Raw genomic sequence first — 22,851 nt, forward strand, 5'->3', positions numbered from 1 at the left:
CAGATTGTTAAATGATTTACAATCTGATGTCATTGGAAAGTACAATTCCATAAATTCAGTTGCCTAAAATCCTCTTATTTGTTTCAACTTCATTTCCTTTCTGTATGCCAATTATAGGATCCACAAATAGGAAAACCCAAATGAATCTGAGAGATCATTAAATCCAATGCCCTAATTTTACAGATGAAGAAACTGAGACTTAGAGAGAGCAAGTAAATTTCCCATTACCTGATTATGCAGATGGCTCTTACCCCACTAAGTCATATATCTAGGCATGATTAGTGCAGAAAATTATTTTAATTAATACTGCATATTTTTATTGGATTAGAACCAATGGCAACTTTTATGTAATTATAATTTCAAAAAGTTTACTGCTATTTCAAGTGATTTGTTGTTTGCAGTAATCAGGACCTGTTAATAATGTCATTAAAGAAATAAACTCCGGGTGGCTAGGTGGCGCAGTGAATAGAGCACCAGCCTTGGAGTCAGGAGTACCTGGGTTCAAATCCGACCTCAGACACTTAATAATTACCCAGCCATGTGGCCTTGGGAAAGCCACTTAACCCCATTGCCTTGAAAAAGTCTAAAAAAAAAGAGAGAAAGAAATAAACTCCAGTTTAGCAATGATGTTTCTAAGAGGACTATCTGAGAATCTTGAGTTATTAGAAATATCAATGATTTCTTATTTCACCAAATTAATACTTAAGTAACCATAAATTATAATATATTCTGCTAGAAAATGAGGATACACAATGAAATGAAACAATCTATAGCTCAAGAATTTATATCCTGATTACATAAGACAAATATTCACACAGTTCTAAACTATATCCTGAGAAGTTCATTGGAGAGATCCAACCTGGATAATATAAGAAATTCAAGATGGGTGATTTCACTTAAAGTTGGGGAGATGAGGGAAGACTTCATGAAGGAGGTGGTATCTCAGCTATAACATTAACAAAAGAAAGGCTTTCAACAGATTGAGGCACAAGAGTTTGGGAGAACTATCACAGGCATAGTAGGTGGGTTATACAATGGCATGGGGTTATAAAAAAGTGAAAGACAAAATTGGGGAATGGTGAGTAATCTCTTTTGACTTGGATGGAACATATGAAAACCTTTAGCACTTATTAGCTGTGTGACCATGGACAAGGTCCCTAGACCTTTCTGCTTTAGGCTGCTGATGAACAGTTCCCACTGATGAAATTTTCTGTGATAAATCTGAAAAGGTAATTTAGAACAAGATTAGGGAGGAATTTAGGTGCTGTGATAAAATATTTGCATTTTATGCTTTGCACTAGCTCTATCAGATATACAAATATGGTGCAGGTCCTGGTAACATTTCCCTAGCTGAAACTGAGATGCTCAGTTTCCTGTTGAACCTGATTCTGTCTCTTGGTAGGGACTGTTCATTACACTGAGGGATTTATTGTTGGATATTCCCTTAGTTAAAATTTCTTTTTTAAAAACTATTTTATATCTATTTTGTGTGTGTGATATATATATATATATATATATATATATATAATTTAGGTACACATTGTCTTCCCTGAATGATTATAATTTCCTTGAGGGCAAGGACCACTTTTGCTTTTGTCTTTATATACATAGTGCCTAGCACATCTAATAGAATAGGTATATCTTGATTGATTCAATAAGTGATCCTGTACAGTTTTATTATATATTCAACATATGACTATAAGTAGTATGATTAATTACTTAAAAAGGCAGATATTATCCATCATATAACAAATTTCTTTCAGCATCTCCTTTTAGGGGCAGAACTAGGAGAGATGGTGATGATGTTTGTACTTCATTTTCAAAGAAGACTATGACATCAGGGAAGTAATGCTATGACAAACACATGAATTAGATTTGAGTAAGGGGGGTAGGGGCTATGCAAAGTCTTCCTTTTTTCCCAGAATTATCTGAGTCCAGTGACCAGATATGGATCAGGATGACTGAGATGGCCCTGGATGTGAGGCATACAGGGTTAAGTGACTTGCCCAAGGTCACACAACTAGTAAGTAGCAAGTGTCTGAGGCTGGATTCAAATTTTCATCCTCCTGACTCCAAGGTCAATTCTCTATCCATTGTACCACCTAGCTGCCCCTGGGAATGATGGTATTGTACAATGAAATGAGGACTGATTTTGGAATGGAGTCTGGTTTCTAATCCCTGTGCTTCCACTTTACTAATCTTATGATTGTAGTCAGTCTCAAACTTATTTGGGTCTCAGTTTCCTCATCTTTGGCAAACTCTTCAATCCAGTGATATTTACCTTCTCATTGTTTTATGAGCATGACTCTCTATTCTGGGCATTTATTCTTCCTTCCCCAGACTTTTTCTCTGATTATTGACTTCCTTGACTCCTAACTAAAATCTTCCTCAACCCTTCTTACTTCTTGTGCCTTCCTCTGTTAAGTATGATTTCTATGTAATTGCTGCATAGTATCTACCCCAATAGAGTGTAAGCTACTTGAGGTCAGGGACTATCTTTTGCCTCTTTTTGTGACTGGTCCTTAATAGGTACTTTATAAATGTTTATTGATTTTAAATTCTTAGGCTTTGATTGATTCTAAAATTTTAGCCTTAATTCAAGGAAAAAACTTCTTAACAATTAGAGCTGTTCAAAAGCGAAATGAACCTGGATAGGTCTGGCTTCACCCTCCCTGGAGATAATCCAAATAAAGGCTGATTGTCCACTTGCCAAGTACAATGTAGAAGAGATTTTTGGTCATGTGCTGATGATGATCTCTGAGGTCCCTTTCAACTCTGAGTGTCTGAGTTCTAAGATATCTTTCAGCTTTAGTTTTCTGTTCTGTACCTATGTGCCTTTACCTCATGGTTAACCTCCCTCAAAATGGGAATGCATGGGGAGAATTAGCAAAAAAACTGCTACAAATTTACCTAGCTGTTCTGGGTTCATCAGTAGTCTTCAATAAATAATTCTCTTATGGATTTCCTTATAATTTCTCCTCAGATTATTATTTTTTGTCTTTGAGTCAGGAGAAGCTACTAGACAAAGAATCTTGTATGTAGAGCAACAGTCAAATTAAAATTTATAGATATGATTCTTAACATCCAGCTCTTTGAGCAGACCCCTGCTTCAAGCTTATGGGAGTACCATGGACAGGCATGGATAGGTTGGAGAGAACATTCAAATGGATGTGAATACAGATTCATCTCAGTAGTTGAGACTGTGAAAAGATGTCCCAATTTAAGCTCCCAAACCCACCATTCTACAAAGAATTCTTCTGCATATAAGCAGGTTGGAAGCTATGTTTTTTTTTTAGATTTTTCAAGGCAATGGGGTTAAGTGGCTTGCCCAAGGCCACACAGCTAGGTAATTATTAAGTGTCTGAGGTCGGATTTGAACCCAGGTACTCCTAACTCCAAGGCTGGTGCTCTATCCACTGCACCACCTAGCCGCCCCTAAGCTATGTTGTTTCAAATGTCAGACTGATGAATTCAGGAAGTTGACCAATAAAATTTCCCTTTCTACTTCCTCTCTTTATATAAATCATTTTTTTAATCTTTTCTGCCTCACTACCCCTCTCCCAACCTCTACTAAAGCTGATTTCAGATGAAGAAGAGTGGAATAAATCCTTACCATAGAAAGATTGGGGAGCCCCACTAAAGACAAAAGGGCAAATATAGGTTTTGATGGTATTTTCCATCCTGTGATGAATTCCCTATCACCTGTAATTGCCTCTTCATTCTCCAAATATATCTTTGCAAAAGCAAGTTGGGATTTCTACAATGTAGTCAAAGTCAATTTGGGTTGTTTGTTAGACCAGGGTGGGGGGGAGGGATTGGTCTTAATTGATATAGTTATAATTCCTCCATTGTTGAATTTAAAAAGATCAGAATTATATAATAAATGAAAGTCACTGGGTCATAAAAATTTAGTAGTACTATGGAAAAGACTTGATCTACTTTCAGTTGCGTGAGGGAAGCTCTCCTGTCCATCACTGCCCAGTGTGGAATGTATCAGTAGATTTTCTGAATGAGAATGAAAAAAATAAAACCACCAATTACATGGAATATTTGGCCAGTGCTGATCCTTAGCCAGTTCCTCATTTTGAAGAAGTATATTTGGTCCCCTTTATTTATTTTCCTTCTTAATTGAAGGTTGGAGTATAGTGTTCCCTACATTCCTCTAACTGAAAATGTGCTATCTTTGTTAACTATTAAACAACCCTACAAGAAGAAAATAGATTACTTCACCAGATTAGATATTTCCTCTTCAAGTTGAAATTAGATTTATATAAATTTTAAAAAAGGGAATTGAAAGGGCAGCTAGGTGATATAGTAGAGTGCCAGACCTAGAGTCAGGAAGATTCAAATCTGACCTTAGAGATTTACTGGATAAGTCACTTAGCTCTGTCTACCTCAGTTTCCATATCTGTAAAATGAGTTGGAGAAGAAAATGGAAAACAACCCCAGTATCTTTGCCAAGAAAACTGCAAATGTGGTCATTAAAAATTGGATATGACTGAAAAAAATTACTCAACTAGCCTAACCCCCTCATTTTAAAGATGCAGAAACTGAAGCCCAGAGAGGTTATGTGATTCACCCAAGAATATACAAGTTCCTAGGGTTCAAAGTGGAATTAGAACCCAGGTCTGGAATAAGTTAGATTTGAGGAAATCCTAATCCTGATTGATAATCCAAATGACAAATAGGGGAAAATCACTGAAGATTACAAACCCGAGTTATGAGAAGATCTTTATGTTGGCACGTCGACACCAATTCTCTTATAATATGATGATGCAAGCCCTCCATTTTCTCTTTCAATAATTCCAACTATTGAGTGTGGCCTATTGTATTTTAAGTTCATAACCGAAGTACAAATAGTCTACTCTGAGGAAAGCACCATGATAGACCACATAAAGACAGAAGAGTCACAAATAATCTAGCCCTTGAGGAGCTTAAATTATAATACATTGCAGAGTGGTATAAAACATGGACACAAATAAAATATGAAGTACATGACGGATTAGAAAGAGACATCACTTTTGTGTGGGGAAGGAGGGAAGTATAGGATTTTTTTTTACCCAAGGAAATGTCATCAAGTTAATATAGCAAATGTCATTCAGTTAATGCATCTAGTCCAATACAGGACTTGGACTAGTTGACCTTCCAGCTCTAAATCTATGAATGCGTAAATTCATGTCAAGTTAATAATAGGGAAGCAGCTACATGGTACAGGGGATAGAATTTTGGATTTGGCATTAGGAAGACCTACTCCCTGCCTCACATACTCACTATCCTGTGCAATCACTTGATCTATATCAGCCTCAGTTTCTTTGACTATATATACAATGGGAATAATAATACCATCCACCTCACAAAGCTGTTAGTCTCAAATGATATGAAGCATTTTGAGTTAAAGCCCATATCTAGCTATTACTTTTGCTATAATAAAGTTGCTGCTGCCAGGTGATATTTCCAGGTATTTTAATGACTAGATGAGAATCATTATTTTATGTACTTTGTGCACTCCTATGAATGTAATCTCATTGAGTGCAAGCATAAGTTAATTTATCTCTGCATCCCCAGAACCTAGCATATATTCATGTAGACTTGTTTCAAATTTCTAGAAGTAGATTAATTAGAGTATTACAGGATGGACAAGTCTAGATGGATTGGAGAGGATATCCAAATGAATGCAAGTACAGATAGATCTGAGAATTTGAGATTGTGGGAAGACATCCCAATTTTGGCTTCCCACCTCACTCCATGTGCAGAATACTTCTGCAAATAAGTAAAATTGTAGAGTTATAGTGTTTCAAATATGGAAGGTTTATGAGTGCCCAACAGGACATAGTCCCTGCAGTTTGCTAATAGAATTTTTCTTTCTACTTCCTCTGCTTTCATTAATAATTTGTCAATTGAAATGTGCAAATGGCAGCATTCTTTTCAGGTAAATTGTATTCTAAACCAATTTTCTTCAACTTTTCTGATTACATATACACAGTCCTCTATCTGGAAAAAATATATGGGACAAAGTATGCATATTTAAATTTCTATTTATTTATAAAATATACATACATACCTAGAATGTGGTTGATATTTAATAAATATATGCTGAATGAATTTGGCCTATTAAATTGGTTACGCATACCCTGACAATCTTGTTAAAATTTTCATTTGCTTAACAAACTCATTTCATGGTTTGAGAAAAGGTAAGCTTCAATTTAATTCAGGATAATATCTAGGAATCAAATTCTGACTCAGAATATGAAGATACTGAATTACTAAAGTTTCATTTCCTCTATGAAATAATAACACATTTTAATTAGGAAGAATAATTCACCCATGCCAAGGGGCATTCAGTTTTCATTAAAGTAAGCAAATATCGACACCTTCACAACTTCCATTCATTGTTCTACTTTCTTCAGACCCAAGAAGTATTACCCCTTTCCCAACTGAATATTTGAAGAGTGCTATCATGTGCTGAATCTCTCTTCTCTAGATGGCATCAGGAAGTTTATTCAGTCTATTATTTGTATGACATGGTCTACAGCCCTTTTCCTATCTGGCTAACTCTTTTGAAAATCATTTTGCTTTTGTCAGTGTGTGTGTGGGGGGGGGAGGGTGTGTGTGTGTGTGTGTGTGTGTTTGTACGCACATGTGCATCAAATGGGTGAATATGCTCAAGAATGGTCAAGGGGTCAGAGATTGGGCATATAACTGGTGGGGGAAATCCTATTGTAAACTCTCTCCACTAATATAGATTAGCAACTCATCTGAAATTTAATCATAGAAAGTTATTTGGAATACTGAGAGCTGTCAGTAGTAGCCTTTGCAAAATGTGTAGCACAGAACTGAATCCAGCGTGTCATTGTTCAGTCATTTCATGTTCAACTTTCCCTGACCCATTTTGGGGTTTTCTTGGGAACAATACTGGAATATTTTGCCAATTCCTTCTTCAGCTCATTTTTTATAGATGAAGAACTAAGGTAAACAGAGTGAAGTGACTTGCTCAGGGTCACATAGCTAATAAATATCTTAGCTAATAAATATTTTATTCCAAACCCAGTGCTCTATCCACTGTTCCACCTAGCTGCCCACTCCAGATGTACACTAGACACTATGCCTGTACTAATACTTGAGTATGTTTCTTTATTTGTTTTGGTTTCTGTGTCATGCTGTTGATACATAGTGAGTTTACTAAAACCTCCAGATCTTTTTTCCCCAGATATGCCCTGTTACTTGATCCTGCCCTCCCCCATCTTGTATTTTTATAGTGAGTTTTGGAAATTATGGATAGGACTTTTCATTTATTCCTATAAGATTCTGTCTTCTTAGATTCAGCTTACTGATATAAGCTATCAAGATTTTGGAGGATCCTAACTCATCTTTCATATTAACTGTCCCCTTCAACTTCATGGTATTTGTAGATTTGATAAGTATGACATCTATCTCATTATCTAAATCATTGGGATTTTGTTTGTTTTTGTTTGCTTGTTTTTTAGGTTTTTGCAAGGCAAATGGGGTTAAGTGGCTTGCCCAAGGCCACACAGCTAGGTAATTATTAAGTGTCTGAGGCTGGATTTGAACCCAGGTACTCCTGACTCCAAGGCCGGTGCTTTATCCACTATGCCACCTAGCTGCCCCAATCGTTGGTTTTTAAAAAATGAATAGCACAGAGCCAAGGATGCCTCTAGGGTTGCTTCTCTATGGATTCTATATGCACTTATCATTTTCACTGTGTTTCTGTACACTATGATCATTTTAATTTCTTCTTGCAAGGTTGATATCAATCCATTAACCATTTCTCTTTAGGAACATTCATTCAATCACTTTCAAATATACTTAACTATAGTATCATGACCAAATTTCTCTATTTTTTTCCCATAAAGTTATCATGAGAAACACTGTCAAATGTCTTATGAAATCAAGCTCCATTGTATTTGTGACTGTTACCTCATCATTTAGTCGAGAAGCCCTTTTTCAGAAAAAGAAAAGGAAATTTATCTGGCATGAAGTCTTGAATGCTTCTCTATTTAAATTGTTCACAAACCATCCCACTAATAACAATATTTTACCAAAAATTAAAATTGTTTGCCAGTCTGTTTCTGTAGAAATCTTCCCCTTACTCCTTTTTAAAAAATTAGAGCATCTATCTTCCTTTCTTTAGTTATGTGATCATAGTATATTTTCAGAACTAGAAATTTGATCTTATAAATAATGTGAGGCCCAGAAAGGCTGACGTGAGTCTCATAGGTGTGAGAGAGCATGTCTAACATTCATATAACTCTTATGTTCTGGGATACATGCTTCATTTTTTTATTTTTCTCCTGAGATCATTGAGAGTGGCCAGCAGTCACGTCCACTAGATCCCTCTATGTCCCAGGAAGTAGAATTCAAGGGTTGGACTGAGTGATCTTTAATCTCCCTTCCTACTTCAAGAATCTATAACCCTAATTCCCAGAGCATTGAACCATCTATTTAGTGGTGTGGAGCTAACAATTCTACTTCCTTTTCCTCTATTAAAGAATTTAAAAGGTGTTTGAAATTGGATTGTAGCTCCCTCTTCTATTTTATCTGTGACCACTAAAATGTTAGTTGGTACCCAAAACAAAGTAGAAAAGAAGGGGCAGATGTGTGGGTCTGTTTAGCCTAGAGCTGAGGACAGAGCTTTCCAAGGGTTAGTCCAAGGGTCTGCATGGCATAAGCTGAAGTTTCTTGGGCAGAGGAGTGAGGAAATGACACAGCTGGAAGATCCCCCTAAGGGAGTAACTAGAAGGAGTGATCATAAGTAGACTGAGTTTGTTGCTGGGAAATCAGAAGACTGAGTAGAAGCTGCCAGAGGAAGACACTGGCACCCACATTATAAGTGGGATGGGCAATAGATTCCCAGAGTCTGAGAATCAGGTGGAAGATGGTATCTGGTGAGAGGTTTAAAGGTTACCTACTTAACAAACAGAGAGGATCAGGTTTGTACCTAATTTATATTCAGTTCCTTTGAAGTCCAGGTGATCCTGGCCCCACCTTCCACTAAAGTAGCTATAGTTATCAGAGAATCATTAGATTATAGATCTAAAAGGAATAAGGGAGACCTTAGAGACCAAGTAGGTCAGTTCCTCTGTTTTTACATAGGAGAAAAGTCAGACTTAGCAAAATTGTGACTCCAAAGCCTCCATTGGCTTCCTATTGCCTATGGAACAATAACCAACCTCATTTATTTTCACCTTCTATGACTTCCAAAATCTCTCTAACCAACTATATTTCCCAACAAAAGTTTTAGACGTCAGCCACGTCCTTCTTCATACTGTTTCCAAAATACACCATTTAATGATCGTTTATTCAGGTCCTACTAGGTGCAAGGCATTAATCATTCTGACTGATCTGAAAGAATGATGTTTTTAAAATCTATGGGGGAAATTGGAGTAGGAATTAATGTTGATGTTGATGAAGAAAGCAGAGTGGGAGGTAAATCATGAGTTTGAAGAGGTTTCCACCTAGTATGGAATTATACAGATAGAGATATTAAGCAATAACCAATTAGAGTGTGATTTGAGATTCCTACTAGATCTTTGAAACTTGTTTACTCTCCAATTCTAGCTCTGAGTTACCCTGAAAGAAATTTCATTTTTTTGATAGACTTGATAAAAAAAGATAAATTCTCAAGAAGTCTCCCTTTCTCTTACAGGCAGCAGTAACAGATGTACAATTTGGCCCCATGAGATTGCATCAAGATCAGCTTCAGGTAATATCAAAACACAGGTGATCATTCTTTGTCATGTCTCACTTTCCAGCTCATTAGGTGAATTTCACTTTGCATAGTCAATGAGGTACAGGTAGCTTTGTGTAAGTCAACTAAAACATTGTTTTAGAAATTTCATTCTTGAAATATACTAAGAGATCTTCCTAATTATAGAAGCTTACTTTTGATAGTTCTTTTATGTGATCAGTAATCCCATCTTGATTTGTTAGCTTGGGAAATCCAGATTTTCATATATTAGTTTAAAGTGGGACCCATCTTTTCCCTCCTTATTTATCTGAAAAAGAGTCAAACCTGGCCTCCAAATTCTATATACACTCAGCATGATCTTCTACATAACTCCTGGCCTTCAAACAGGTAATGGATTTTTTTTCTAATTAATAGATCAGGAAGAAGGCACTGATAGTATGCAAATACCAGAGGTGAAAATAATAAAGATAATTATATGATGTTCCCTGTCCTGAAGGAGCTTATGATAAGATACCTTGTCAGGATCAGGAAAAGCTCCTTCATTGATACCTGAAAAGTAGAAATTCTGAGCAATTCTTGATCAGAGAACATCACCCTGCTGTTTTCATATTCATCCTTCACAGAATTAATCTCAAACTTCTTGATTTCCCTTGATTAATCTCATTTGACTAATTTTTTATTTTAATTTCCTGGTTTGATATTTCCCTGGCCCTTTGCATCTACATTATCTTATGTTCTCATATGAACTAGTCTTCAAAATCCTTAACTCCTTAACCAATCTGTATATATTCCTGCACTGTACAATACCAAGAATAGACTGTATTTCTTCTCTTCTTTCTCCAAGAGCATCTATCTCTGTCTCCAGAAGGCAAATCTGTAGCTGATTTTTATGCTGTGCTCACTCCTGCCTGTCCATGTATTTGGGGTAGAGACAGAAACTAAAATTCTGCCATAATGGTCCTGCCAGGATCACCAGGGAATGTAGAATACCTTAAATCTTGAACTTTGGGTGATCTCAGAATCATTTTGATACTATGGATATGATATATCCATCCTAGCCTCCATGGAAGAATCTGCAAAGTCTGGGACCAGAGGAAGGACTCTTGTCAGAAAACCCCTGGTCCTCCTAGAGCAGCCCCTGTTTCCATTATAGCCCTGGACATTACAGTCCTCCAGGTATTCTCCAGCCATCCCCATCTATCTATTTTCACACGAACCCTTCATCACCCATCTTCATGCACATAGGTTGCCCTCCATCCTCGAGGTGCATTCCCTCCTCATCACTGCCTCTTGAGAATTCCTGACTTCCTTCAAGATTCAGTTTAAATACCACTTTCTAAGGAGATCTTTCCCCAGGTCCCAACAGGTCCTAGTGACTTTCCCTATCAGGTTACCTTTCATCTTGGTGGACTTATTTATTTATATGTTGTCTCTTGACCTAGAATGTGAGCTTTTTGAAAGTAGGAACTGCTTTTTCTATATTTTTTGTTTAACTGTTTATTTCCTCAGAGTTTAGCACAGTGTCTGGCATATGTTAAGCAGTTGATTCAAAAAGTAAGCTTTTTGAGTAATTGATTGGATACCAATTTCCATGAATCCATTTTTTCTCCCCTTTAAACAGGATTTTATTTTTTCTCAATTACATGTAAAGAAAATTTTTAACATTCTTTTTTATAAAATTTTGAATTTCAAATTTTTCCCTCCCTCCTCCCTTTTCCTTAAGGTGGTTAACATTTGATATAGGTTATATATATGCAATCATTTTCCATATTAGTCATGTTGGGAAAGCAGAAAGAGAACAAAAAGAAAAAAACCTATCAAAAAAAGTGAAAACAGTGTGATTTAATCTGCATTCAGACTCCATAGTTCTTTCTCTTGATGTGGATGGTATTTCCCATCATGAGTCTTTTGGAATTGTCTTGAATCATAGTGCTGAGAAGAGCTAATTCTAACATAGCTAATCACTTCATGATGTTGCTTTTATTGTGTACAACATTCCCCTGATTCTGCTCACTTCACTTTGTATCATCAGTTCATCTAAGTCTTTCCAGGATTTTCTGAAATCTGTCTACTCATTATTTCATTTTTCTTCTTTAAAGTGAAAATTACATGATTTGGTTTCGCTGGGTTTCTTCTTTTTTTTCTTTTTTTTGTTCTAAAATATTATTTGATATGGCATTGCTTTCTTTTTTTAATGCACAATCATGTTAAGAACATTTCCATATCAATCATTTTGTGAAAGAAAAATCAGAACAAAAGACGAAAGCCATGAGAAACAAAAGCAATTTTTAAAAAGTGATAGTCATATAGTTTGATCTTCATTCAGACTCCATGTCCATCATAGTTGATACTCATACAAAGTTGCATACAATGCTCTCCTGGTTCTGCTCACTTCACTCAGCCTCAGTTCATGCAAGTTTTCCCAGGCTTTTCTGAAATCTGCATCTTCCTCAATTCTAATAGAAAGATAGTATTCCATTACATTCATATACCGTAACTTAGTCAGTTTTTTCCCCCAATTGATGGGTATTCTTTCAATTTCTAATTCTCTGCATCATAAAAAGAGCTGCTATAAATATTTTTGTAACTATAGGTCCCTTTCCCTTTCTTCTGAATATTTCTGCATCTGTTTCTCCTCAATCCTTATGACTGGACTTTCTTTTGAATCTGCCCCAATTTAGGAATGGTTTGCTTGGGTGATAGTTGAAGCTCATCTAGAAATGATCCACTTCCTCCCCTATACCAGCTTACTCATAGTCACAGAGACCACTTTTCTCTTTATCTGGGTATTATTAGGAGATCTTCCATTTCCACAGGCTTCCCAAGAACATTATCTCAACCTACCACCAACAGTTTATTTTTGACTTCTGGTGAATGCTTTTCTCTAGGTTTCAGGTCAAAAATATGCCTCTTTATTGCATATAACTTATCAGAATGATTAAAAATTAGACCCCTTAACAGTATCCCTGATGTTACATTTCATACTTTCTCCCTGCAGCAGAATTTTGTTTCAAACATTTTGTTCATATACCTCTACAACTGAATACACTCTTATTCACCAACTATGGATTCCACTCTCACTTTTTCCCTAATATCCTATTTCTTACTCATTCTTCTTGGAAACTGCAATCTAAAGGAACTAGAATCCACCTAGATTTGTTTGTCAACCACATTGTACTTCAGGTCTCCTACAAGAAAGTAGAGGCCCACCACCAGATGTCCTTTAAGATAGGTACTGACCACAACTGTACATATATAATTGCTAATCCAATAATTGCTTTTTCAGAAACTTAGCCTCCATACTCTTGTCCCTTTCACTGGTCATTGCTCTTGGTTCATGAGAATTTTGAGTTTCAATAAATTGCTCTACAGCCACAATGCTCATAAATGACCAGGAATAAATCATGGTTCTGAAAGTTCTAGTAGTATAAACTAGAGTGCCTAGTGAACTTGGGAAGGCTTATAGATTAACAAAATATACCTGGAATGTCCATTCTCTAGAGCTAGTCCATATGGTCTGCAATAATATCTTACAAGTTCAGTACCCACTCTAGATGGAAGAATGGTATCAGAATTTCAAATTTGTATGGGCTAAAGAGGCTTGAAAAGTAATTCTTGGGCACTTATTGCTTGTTTGCTTAATGGAATTAGCCTTGGCCCCATTGTCAATTTCTAAGATGATAAATAACTAATTAGCTGATGGTTCTGATCTGTGGCTTTTCTTGGTACCCTGTATCTGTTTTCCCCTCCCTGCATTATCTAGGTTTGCTCTCAGGAAAATACCACGGATTGGTGATAAATACTCTTGACTTCATTCATTCATATGAACTTAGTCCTAGAATTCGAAAGGTCTCAGATATTATCTAATTCTGCCCCTTCTAATACTTCCCCTTCTTCATTTTGCCAATGAAAAAACAAAGACCCAGGGAAACTAAATAATTTACTTCTGGTTATACAGGTAGTGAGTGCCAGATGTGAGATCTGAAACCAGTACCTCTTGACTCCAAAGTCAGTGTAATTTTCCACTCTCATGTTATTTGATATTTCTCATCCATGTTTCCTTTGCCTCTATTTGGGAAAAGACTGCCTAGCCAAACACTAATTTGGCCTTTCAAACTATGGGTCCTCTCTCATATCCTTATCATCTACTCAACAGCAACAGGCTGGACAAATCTGGGATTGGTTAAAAAATTATTATGATGCATAATAATGTAAGATGATATATTAGAGAATTATGAATCAGAGTTAACAATACACTTAAAATTGACTTTATTTGGAATATTTATACAAATTTTGAGTTAGTAATACTGAATGAGTCTGTAAAATTATTTATATTTTAAATTCTTAATTGTTCCAAAGGAATTATTTAAATTATCTGAAATATTAACTATGCTTTATATTCTGGATAATCAAAGGGCTCCACAGTGGACATGATTATTTGAAAAATAGAAATATTTGAATGTTCAAAGCTTATTGTAGTAATAGCAAGACAAGAGACCCAAGGTAAAATATTTAACAAATATTTGTTGTGTATCAATTAATGATACATTTATTTACTGAGCACCTACAGTGTACTTAGCAAATGAAACAGATACAATTTGTATCTTCAATATTAGGCAGATTGAGGAGGGAAGATATGCATAAAAACAGTTTTTCCTGGTAGCTGTAATATATCCTGTCTCACCCCCCAAAAAAAGTTTTCACATTACCCCAACAAATTTGTTTTTTAGAAGAAATTTTTTTGTACCATTCATTTAGAAATTTTTATCTAAGTATGAAGTTATCTATGTGTATGCAGTTATATATTTATCCATCTTTTTTTTAAAAAAAATTGCCATTGAATCAGTATGGGGAGAAACTTGCTGAGATCACAATTTTTTTGATTAGTTTAAAAATGTTTATCTCTTTGAATTAGGTACTTTTAGTGTTTACCAAAGAAGATAACCAGAGTAATGGATTCTGTTGGGCATGTGAGAAAGCAGGGTTTAAGTGCTCACTTGCGAAGACTCCTCAGACTGCTCTTGAAAGCTTTCTAGAAAAACATCATGACATCATCATCATTGATCATAGACATCCCCGGCAGCTGGATGCAATAGCACTGTGCAGGTAAAAATGGACCTCAGCACATTAATAGAAAAGCAGGTGAGAGGCATCAGCATGCCCTGGTGGATGGATGGACAGCAAGCTTTGGGCTCAAAGGATGATATGTACCAGTTCTGGGATCATAGTCAAGTTTCTTGACAATTCTCCATATCCCAGCCCACTTAATAGTCACTGAACAAGTCACTCTACCCTGTTTGCCTCAGTTTCCTCATCTGTAAAATGATCTGGAGAAGGAAATGGCAAACTATCCCAGTACTTTTCCCGGGAAAATCCCAAAATGGGATCACAACAATTAGAAAAGACTGAAAACAACTGAACAAGAAAAATGTTCTTTAGCTCTACATCTCTGCAGAGTATGACTATGTAGTGAGTGTGGTGCTATAAGCAAAGTAGCAGGCACAGATCAGAGGTTTCCTTTAATAAAATAATTTCTTAAATGATAATCTTTTGCTTGGTGTCTGATAAAAGAAAGGTCTAAGTGAGTGTCAAAAACATTATAGTAATAATATTAGCCCCCATCATGCACTTTAAAATTGACCTAATGCTTTAGGTACAGTATCTTATTTGATCTCCCTACAACTCTGTAACCTATTATCTCCATTTGCTCAATGAGGAAATTAGGATTAAAGAAGGTTAATGGTTTGATTGTGATAATTAGGTTACTAAGTACTAAAGTTAGAATTTGAACTCAGATTTTCTTGACTCAACACTTAAGTTTTATCTAAATGTCTACATTGCCTCTCTATGAATGCATAATTAATGATGGAGGCTTATCTACTGAAAATCAATCATTATTTAATATAGACTTTTCTTAGAAAGAAAATCTATGATTTTAATAAAATACAGTGTTTACAAACCTTGATTAACCGGATCCTTTAAAAAACAGGATTTGGCAGGTACATCATGACATCATCATCATTGATCATAGACATCCCCTTTAATTTTATTAGAATAGTAAATATATTTAAATATAATATTATCAAGTTTCTAAGCAAGAGATCAGGAAAATGAGGAATTAAAATGCAGGTCTTTCCTGCATACCAAATCATTATCAGTCATTAATAACTTGGTTAAGATTAATTTATCCCTTGGGGCAGCTAGGTGGCACAGTGGATAGAGCACCGACCTTGGAGTCAGGAGTAGCTGAGTTCAAATCCAGCCTCAGACACTTAATAATTACCTAGCTGTGTGGCCTTGGGCAAGCCACTTAACCCCATTTGCCTTGCAAAATCCTAAAAAAAAAATTAGTTTATACCATCTCCTTGCAAATTATCCTTCAAGAACCTAAGCTATGACATTTTGAATAAAACATTGAACTGGCTGGTAGGATATCTGAGTTCTTGGACCAAATTACTTGATTTCTATGAACCTGTTTCTTTTCTATAAGATGAAGGAATTGTTTTAAAGACCTCTAAATGTGATTCAGGATTTCTTAGTTTTAATGAGAGGACTGACTTCCAGATTCTATTCTCACTAAATTTAAATAGTTTAGACTACAGTGTAAGAACAGTTAGCTACAAGGGGATCAAATTCAAATAGAAAGGGATCCCTGTAGACTGCATATTCACTTAAAAAACCACAAATTAACATAATCTCTGTTTTTTATTTTTGTTTATTTTTAAAAATATTTACCAATGACATTTTAATTCGATTGAAATCCAAAGTTGATACTTAGAACAGAAAATATTCAGGAATGGAAGTAATGACCTAGTCAGGAAACTCAAGTTCAGAGTGATCAGGAAAGGGATCTGTGGAAGGATAAGATAGTAAAGGAGGATGAATGTGTGGATGCTAAAGATGAACTCTGCCACCTTCAATAATTTTGTCCTTTTCCAAATATCTATTGATAGTGCTGCACACTGAAAATTCATCTTCATGTTAATGATCCTGAAACTTTCTAAGACAGTGAATTATTTTAAAAAACTTATCATCCTCATTATATGATACTTAATTCAGACAGAAAAGAATACCATAGTGTTGCATTTCAGATAAGCTTCCACTACCTAGGGTCTAGTCATTTAATATTAAAACATCCATAGAATGAATGAAATGTTTATTGAACTCTGCTATATAATAAGCTCTATGGCAGGTACAAAGATGAAGAAGACATGAGTTTTGATCTCATGGGATTTACAGTTTAATAGGAATAACTCAATTAAGTAAAGGGCTGTGGGACTTACTCTCAATTGAGCATAAACTTTAATTAACCAAAATATCAAATTCTACCTAATCAAGATCCAATGGTATTGTAAATAATACTTTTTATTGTTTGCGAGTACAGAATGTCCACTGTATTATATAATGCCAAGGTTATAGAGTCAGCTGCCCCAGCTGTGATTTGTAATCATTAATACACAGCATTAGAAGATACTGTCTTTGGGGGGAGAATTTCATTAAATGTGAGAATGGTCAAAAATAATAAAAGTTTAGCTAATTTAGCTATTTGTTGAAGGTTTTACTTTTTTTGAACTTTTAAAAAATTGTTCAATGGGAAATAAGAGGGACAGAATGATGGAAATGCTTACTAATTAAAATTGAAAATAAAAAATAAAATAAAATTTTTCAAATAATAATAAGTAATGATAAATATGTAATACTCTAAGTTTTTCTAAGCACCTTACACACATTGTCTCACTTGAGTCTTAAACCGGCCCTATGAGATAGATACGGTAGGCATCATTATCCTTATTTTAAAAATGAGGAAATAAACTCAGGTTGATTGACTTGCCTATGATAATAACTAGAAATGTTAGAGTCAAATTTTGAACCTATATTGCAATAAATCAAAAAGGGTTTGAAATGAACCTTTAGAACTATCAAGTCAAGAGCAACTCATTTCCTTGAAATTCCTTTAAATTTTTTTTAATAAGAAGGGGTTCTAAAGAGCTGGAATATGATGGAATCAAGTAGACTGATACCCTAGGAGTTACTCCTGATATCCTCCCTACCCTACTCTGCAGTTTAAATCTCTGAAATGGTCCCTGATTTTAATAATGTCAGTCTTTCTTAGTTTGATTGTGAGTAGAGTTGCAAGAGAGAATAGAAGGCATTCCAACTGAATTTCAGAGGCTGAGACTTATGTTCCTTAAATTGCCCACCTGGTAAACTCCCCCCCCCCCAATTGTTTATATTACTACTCAATTGTAATTAAAGACATTAAGTTCCATTAGCCTTGCAAGCATTTTCACAATATCTTCAGCTGCTGCCAGTATTGTCCCTGCTAAAGATCATCCTTCTGCCTAAACAACATTTTGCATAAAGTCATTGCAAAATATTCCGAAAACTTTAGAAAATGTAAAAATCCTGTTTCTCCCATCAAGAGACTCTCCTCTGTGGTTTCAAAATGTTTCCACATCTAATTAATGTCTTGCAAAAATTAATTCATTTAGTAAAATTTTTGTAATAATAACGTAATAGAGGACACAACATGGGGTAGTGGATAGAGGCTTATTGGTCTTAGAATTAAGACTTTCCTCTGATACTATTGGGTATATGACCTTGAGTAAGTGACTCAGCTTCCCAGTACCCTAGGCAACAAAGAGTATTAAGTTATAGATAAATTACTGTTCTTCATTGGTAGAGGGAATTCCCTACACTGATGAATTCAAATGTCTAGGCCAAAGAGGAAAAAAAAATTATTTTAGAGATTTTAAAACATAATTAAGGATTTTATTTCACTATTTTATGTCACTGCTTTTATCTCTATTTTCCTTTGATCTTTATTTCACTTGTTTTTAAAATTTCTCTCCACTATTTCCCTATTCTATATTATTTATTTCTCTATTTCCTTGTTATCTCTATTATATATATTACCACTATTTCCCTATTTTGTCTTCTATTTATCTCCCTATGTTATCTCTATGTGCTAGTTAACTAATTGCATTGTTTTCTGTCTTTGCTATTTATTTTGCTATTAATTTCTTGTTTTTATCTCTCTTTGATACTCATTTTACACCCATCAACACTATTTGAAGTTCTTTTGCCTTTCTTCCTCCAAAACTGGACTCTCTTCCTTTCTTTTACAGTGATAAGTTCAAATGTATTAGTTTTTGTTTTTGTTTTTGTTTTTTTACAGGTATTTTAGAGTTGATTTTGAAGTATTTTTGATTTTTATTTAAGGTCTATCAGATCAACTAAAAACTCAGAAAACACGGTTATTCTTGGTGTAGTACGAAGGTAATTTTTTTTTCTGTCAAGAATCAAATGGAATGGAATGTTTGTTCATATAAAAATGTAAGCACTTCGAACAGTGTTAGAATGCTGGGCTGTGTGACAAGCTTTCCCTCTGACGTCGTATTCCTTCCTTGTTTTTTTCTGTTCATTGGAGGTTTTAGCAGTATTTTCAGCTCCATTTAACTCTGTGGATTAAACCTCAGATCAATTTCTAGACTCTAAAGATTAAGTCCTAACTGCTTCTTGCCTCCAAAATAGGCAAGCCTGGAGAAAATTGGCTCCTTAAATGACTGTAGCTGTCTGTGAGCAGCAAGAGAGGAAGAGGCATGTCTATCACCTTGGGACACTTGCTGGCTTGCCTTGGGGTGGGACCTTGTGTTTACAGTTGTAGTGAAATCCTATCTGTTCTTTAGCTACTAAAGCCTAACTCTTCCTGCTCAGGGGGTAGTACAAAGCTGATGTTATTTTTAGTAGCAATTCTTCTCTGGATCATTGACTGAAACAGTTTCATAGCCATGTTTCAGGATTGCAGGTTTTGTGGAAATGTGATTTTGGTCTTGTTGTTTGTTTCTGAGTGAATTAGGGAAAGAGATGAATTTCAGATCAGCATGGCCTTGGGGGGAGAGAGAGAGAGAGAGAGAGAGAGAGAGAGAGAGAGAGAGAGAGAGAGGAGTAGAGTCTCTGTGTGTGTGTGTGTGTATGTGTATCTGATACTTAAAATGTTTTCCAAAGTTTAAAAAAAAACTGGTGTTTGGTTGCCAGATCAGAACCTCATCAGATTATTATCCAAAAGTGTATTCTTAAACAACTTTAATGTTTCCAAGTGGTACAGAAAAGGGAAAAATGATCTAAATAAGGGAATAAACATTTTAAGATTAAAGACCTCTTTTCCTTTCAGACAGTCATGCATCTTAAGTTTTGGAATATTTTTGTACTGAACTCGACTGTCTTCTGCACTTTCTAGAAAAATGTGCAAGTGAAAGAGATGTCAACTTTGTTAAGTGTTTGTTTAGCCTTCAGTGATATATCTGGACCCCTTCTAGCTGTTCTTTCTTTCTTCCCCTCATTTGCCAAACTTGGCTTCCTCTTACTGGAGCTGTCATTTTTAAGAGAATCTAAGATCATTGTGAGCTTCCTTAATTGGAAAGCAAACTGAATCAACAAAAACTTATTAATCAACATTCATGCCCAACCAACTTTGTCCTAGAGACCTAGGAAAGACCTCAGCTTTAAAAGGTTAAGGTCTCCCATTGCATTCAAGGTCATCTTCAGTCTTCCTGATCCATAACTGGTCATTGGTCTCATATGGCTCCAGAGGAGAAAGTGGGTCTGGTGACTTTCCAAACCTTCCTCCATCCCCTTAGTTTAATTTAGTTCACTAGTATGTCATGGTAAAACCTCTCTGATGTCACAGTCTTCTTCAGGAAGGCAAACAACTACATCTAGGAGGAATGTTAAAAAAAAAAAAACAAATTTAGGAGCTTCCAGTCTGATTGACACATGCAAATTGATAAATAGATAGGAAAAAGTAATCATGTTCTTCCATCAAAAAAAACATGAGAATAAGTTCAAAAGAAAAATATGTGATGAGGAAATGTTTCAGTAAATATTAAATAGCTTCTTTACCTTTAAAGATGCTGGTTTTTTAGCTAAAGAAATTTTTTTTAAAATTTCAGTGAATAGAAAAGCAAAGAGAGAGAACTCAAGTTAGAATATTTATAGAATGTTTATCACAAAGCTGATTAGCTAATATAATTTTCACATTTTGGAGCAGTATTGTGTTCTAAAAAAAATGTTGGGAGAGAATAAGCCCTCCAAAAAAAAAAAATTTAGGCTTTAAAATACAAATTGAGAATTAGGATGATCTTATTTGATTCTAATTCCTCTAGAAACCACTCTATGTTAATTAGAAATGGTAACATTAAAGTTATAAGTAGATATGAAAGGTAACTAATACTAGTATCTTACTTTTGTCATTTTCTTTTAAAGGGGGGAACGTGAAGAAACATCTATTATGCCCCTCATTGCTGCTGGTTTTACAAGGGTACGTAAAGGCATCTTTGTCCATGAGGTTATTGTGTGAAAAAAATTGCCTTAGGGTATCTATCTTTTGCATAAATAATTTTTATTATAAACTCACTAACATTGTTAACAAATATAAAGAATCAAGTGAACAAAATAAAGAACAGAATCCTAAATAGAGAAGGCGCATAGAGCAAAATATGTTTGTAGTCTTTTTAAAGAAAAATGTATAAACTTTAAGAAAATAATAGTGATGACAACTTATTTGCTCTGGGTCTCTTTACAGTCTCTTTGTTTTTTGGACCTACAAAGCTATGTTGACAGTTTTAAAAACAGTTATAGTCAGGTAGCGGCTGTTTTTTCTAATTTGGCTTCCTTCATTTTGCATCATGTCATAGAAATCTATACATTTCTTCATAACATTGTTCTTTCTTAATTTGTCCAGAAAATACTCCAAATGTTAAAGTTAGAAGTTGTTTTCATTTTTTAACCTCTTAGAAATAAAAGCCACCACAAATAAATTTGTACAGATCAGATAAGTCTTTAAAGAGAAATCCTTAGATCAGAGTAATGGTTATGGGATTATTTGATCAAAAGGTAGGATCTATTTAATGTCACTGACTGCATATTGCCTCAAAGTTTTCATACAGATTAAACCAAGGTGTGGCTCCTTCAAATGATTGTTTATTTCTCCAACATCATAAAATTGTACTCTTTCATTAGTTTTACAAATTTGGTGTGTGTGGCACCTTAAAGTTGATTTTATTTTCATGTCTCTGATTATTGAGAGTTTAGACTTATTAAGTCAGTAGAGAGCTAGAATTGGAGACTGATAGGAAGATCTGAGTTCAAATCCTGTTTCAGGTACTTACTTAGCTTTGTGACCTGGGTAAAGCACTTACCACCCTCAGTCTCAGGTTCATCTGTAGAATGGGATTAATAATAGCACTCACCTCACTGGGTTATTATGAGACCCAAATGAAAAATCATATGTGAAGTGCTTTGCCAACTTTAACACTGCCACCACCACCACCACACCATTACTACTACTGTTTCTGTTTATATCTGAGAAATTGTTTTAATGGATTAAATGGACAATAAAGGCTATTGAATGAAAATGACTTTAGAAATAATCCTGATCCTTATCGGGACTTAAATTATGCTTTAGCAAATGGTTAATATTTTCCTTCTTTAGTTCCTTCAAAGTGATAATTGTAAATGTATCTGAGTATGATAAAATTCTTTAATGGGATACTTTAAAATTATAGTGTAGAGCACTCTATTGTACTTATTACTTCTATGAATATAGTACTTAAAACCAATCCAATTTAATAACATACTCATAGTTAAGGTTCCTGGCCCTTTCCCAATTGGTACCCTCAAGCATCAGTCACTAAATATTATAAGCCAGAAGTTCCAGTTAGCCTGTGTACTCCAGAGACAAACAAAATCTGAGTTAAAGTCTTCAGAAGTCATTTAATGGGACTTTATGTATTTTAGTCATGGACCATCAAGTCTGGTGTGCAAGGGTGGGAATCTCCAATCTACAGCTCACCAGGCTCTAGCAAGTACAATAAATCTGTGTAATGGAGTTTTGAGTTGGATTTACTCAAAGATAAATATCTGCTTAACTCAGAAGTTTGCAAACATTGAGGCCTCATTGATTTCTACCTCTGTAGATTTAATCCTGGTGGGGGTTGAGGATGGGGACTGTAGGGGATGGGGTATAAAAATATTTGACTATAGGATGTACAGAGAAAATTTGAGCTCTACATTTTTATCACCAGTTCAGTTTAGGTGTTTTAAACCTGGAATCTGAGAACTTGTGTTTTAAAAAAATCTTAATA

The 22,851-nt window shown here is 35.1% G+C and overlaps 1 protein-coding gene across 6 annotated transcripts in view; it reads left to right on the plus strand.

Moving 5' to 3' along the window:
- The window catches only part of PDE8A (phosphodiesterase 8A), a 263,475-nt gene that overhangs the window by 154,019 nt on the left and 86,605 nt on the right, over positions 1–22,851 (plus strand). For 5 of the 6 annotated variants that reach the window (XM_074233948.1, XM_074233950.1, XM_074233947.1 and 2 more), the window contains 4 exons: positions 9,665–9,721; positions 14,622–14,812; positions 18,929–18,985; positions 20,972–21,026. In XM_074233948.1, coding sequence (XP_074090049.1) covers positions 9,665–9,721; positions 14,622–14,812; positions 18,929–18,985; positions 20,972–21,026 — 360 coding nt within the window. The remainder of the gene's footprint in view (positions 1–9,664; positions 9,722–14,621; positions 14,813–18,928; positions 18,986–20,971; positions 21,027–22,851) is intronic. The other variant, XM_074233949.1, reaches the window with a different exon arrangement.

The sequence above is a fragment of the Macrotis lagotis genome, chromosome 4 (assembly GCF_037893015.1).
Source record: "Macrotis lagotis isolate mMagLag1 chromosome 4, bilby.v1.9.chrom.fasta, whole genome shotgun sequence".
NCBI lineage: Eukaryota > Metazoa > Chordata > Mammalia > Peramelemorphia > Peramelidae > Macrotis > Macrotis lagotis.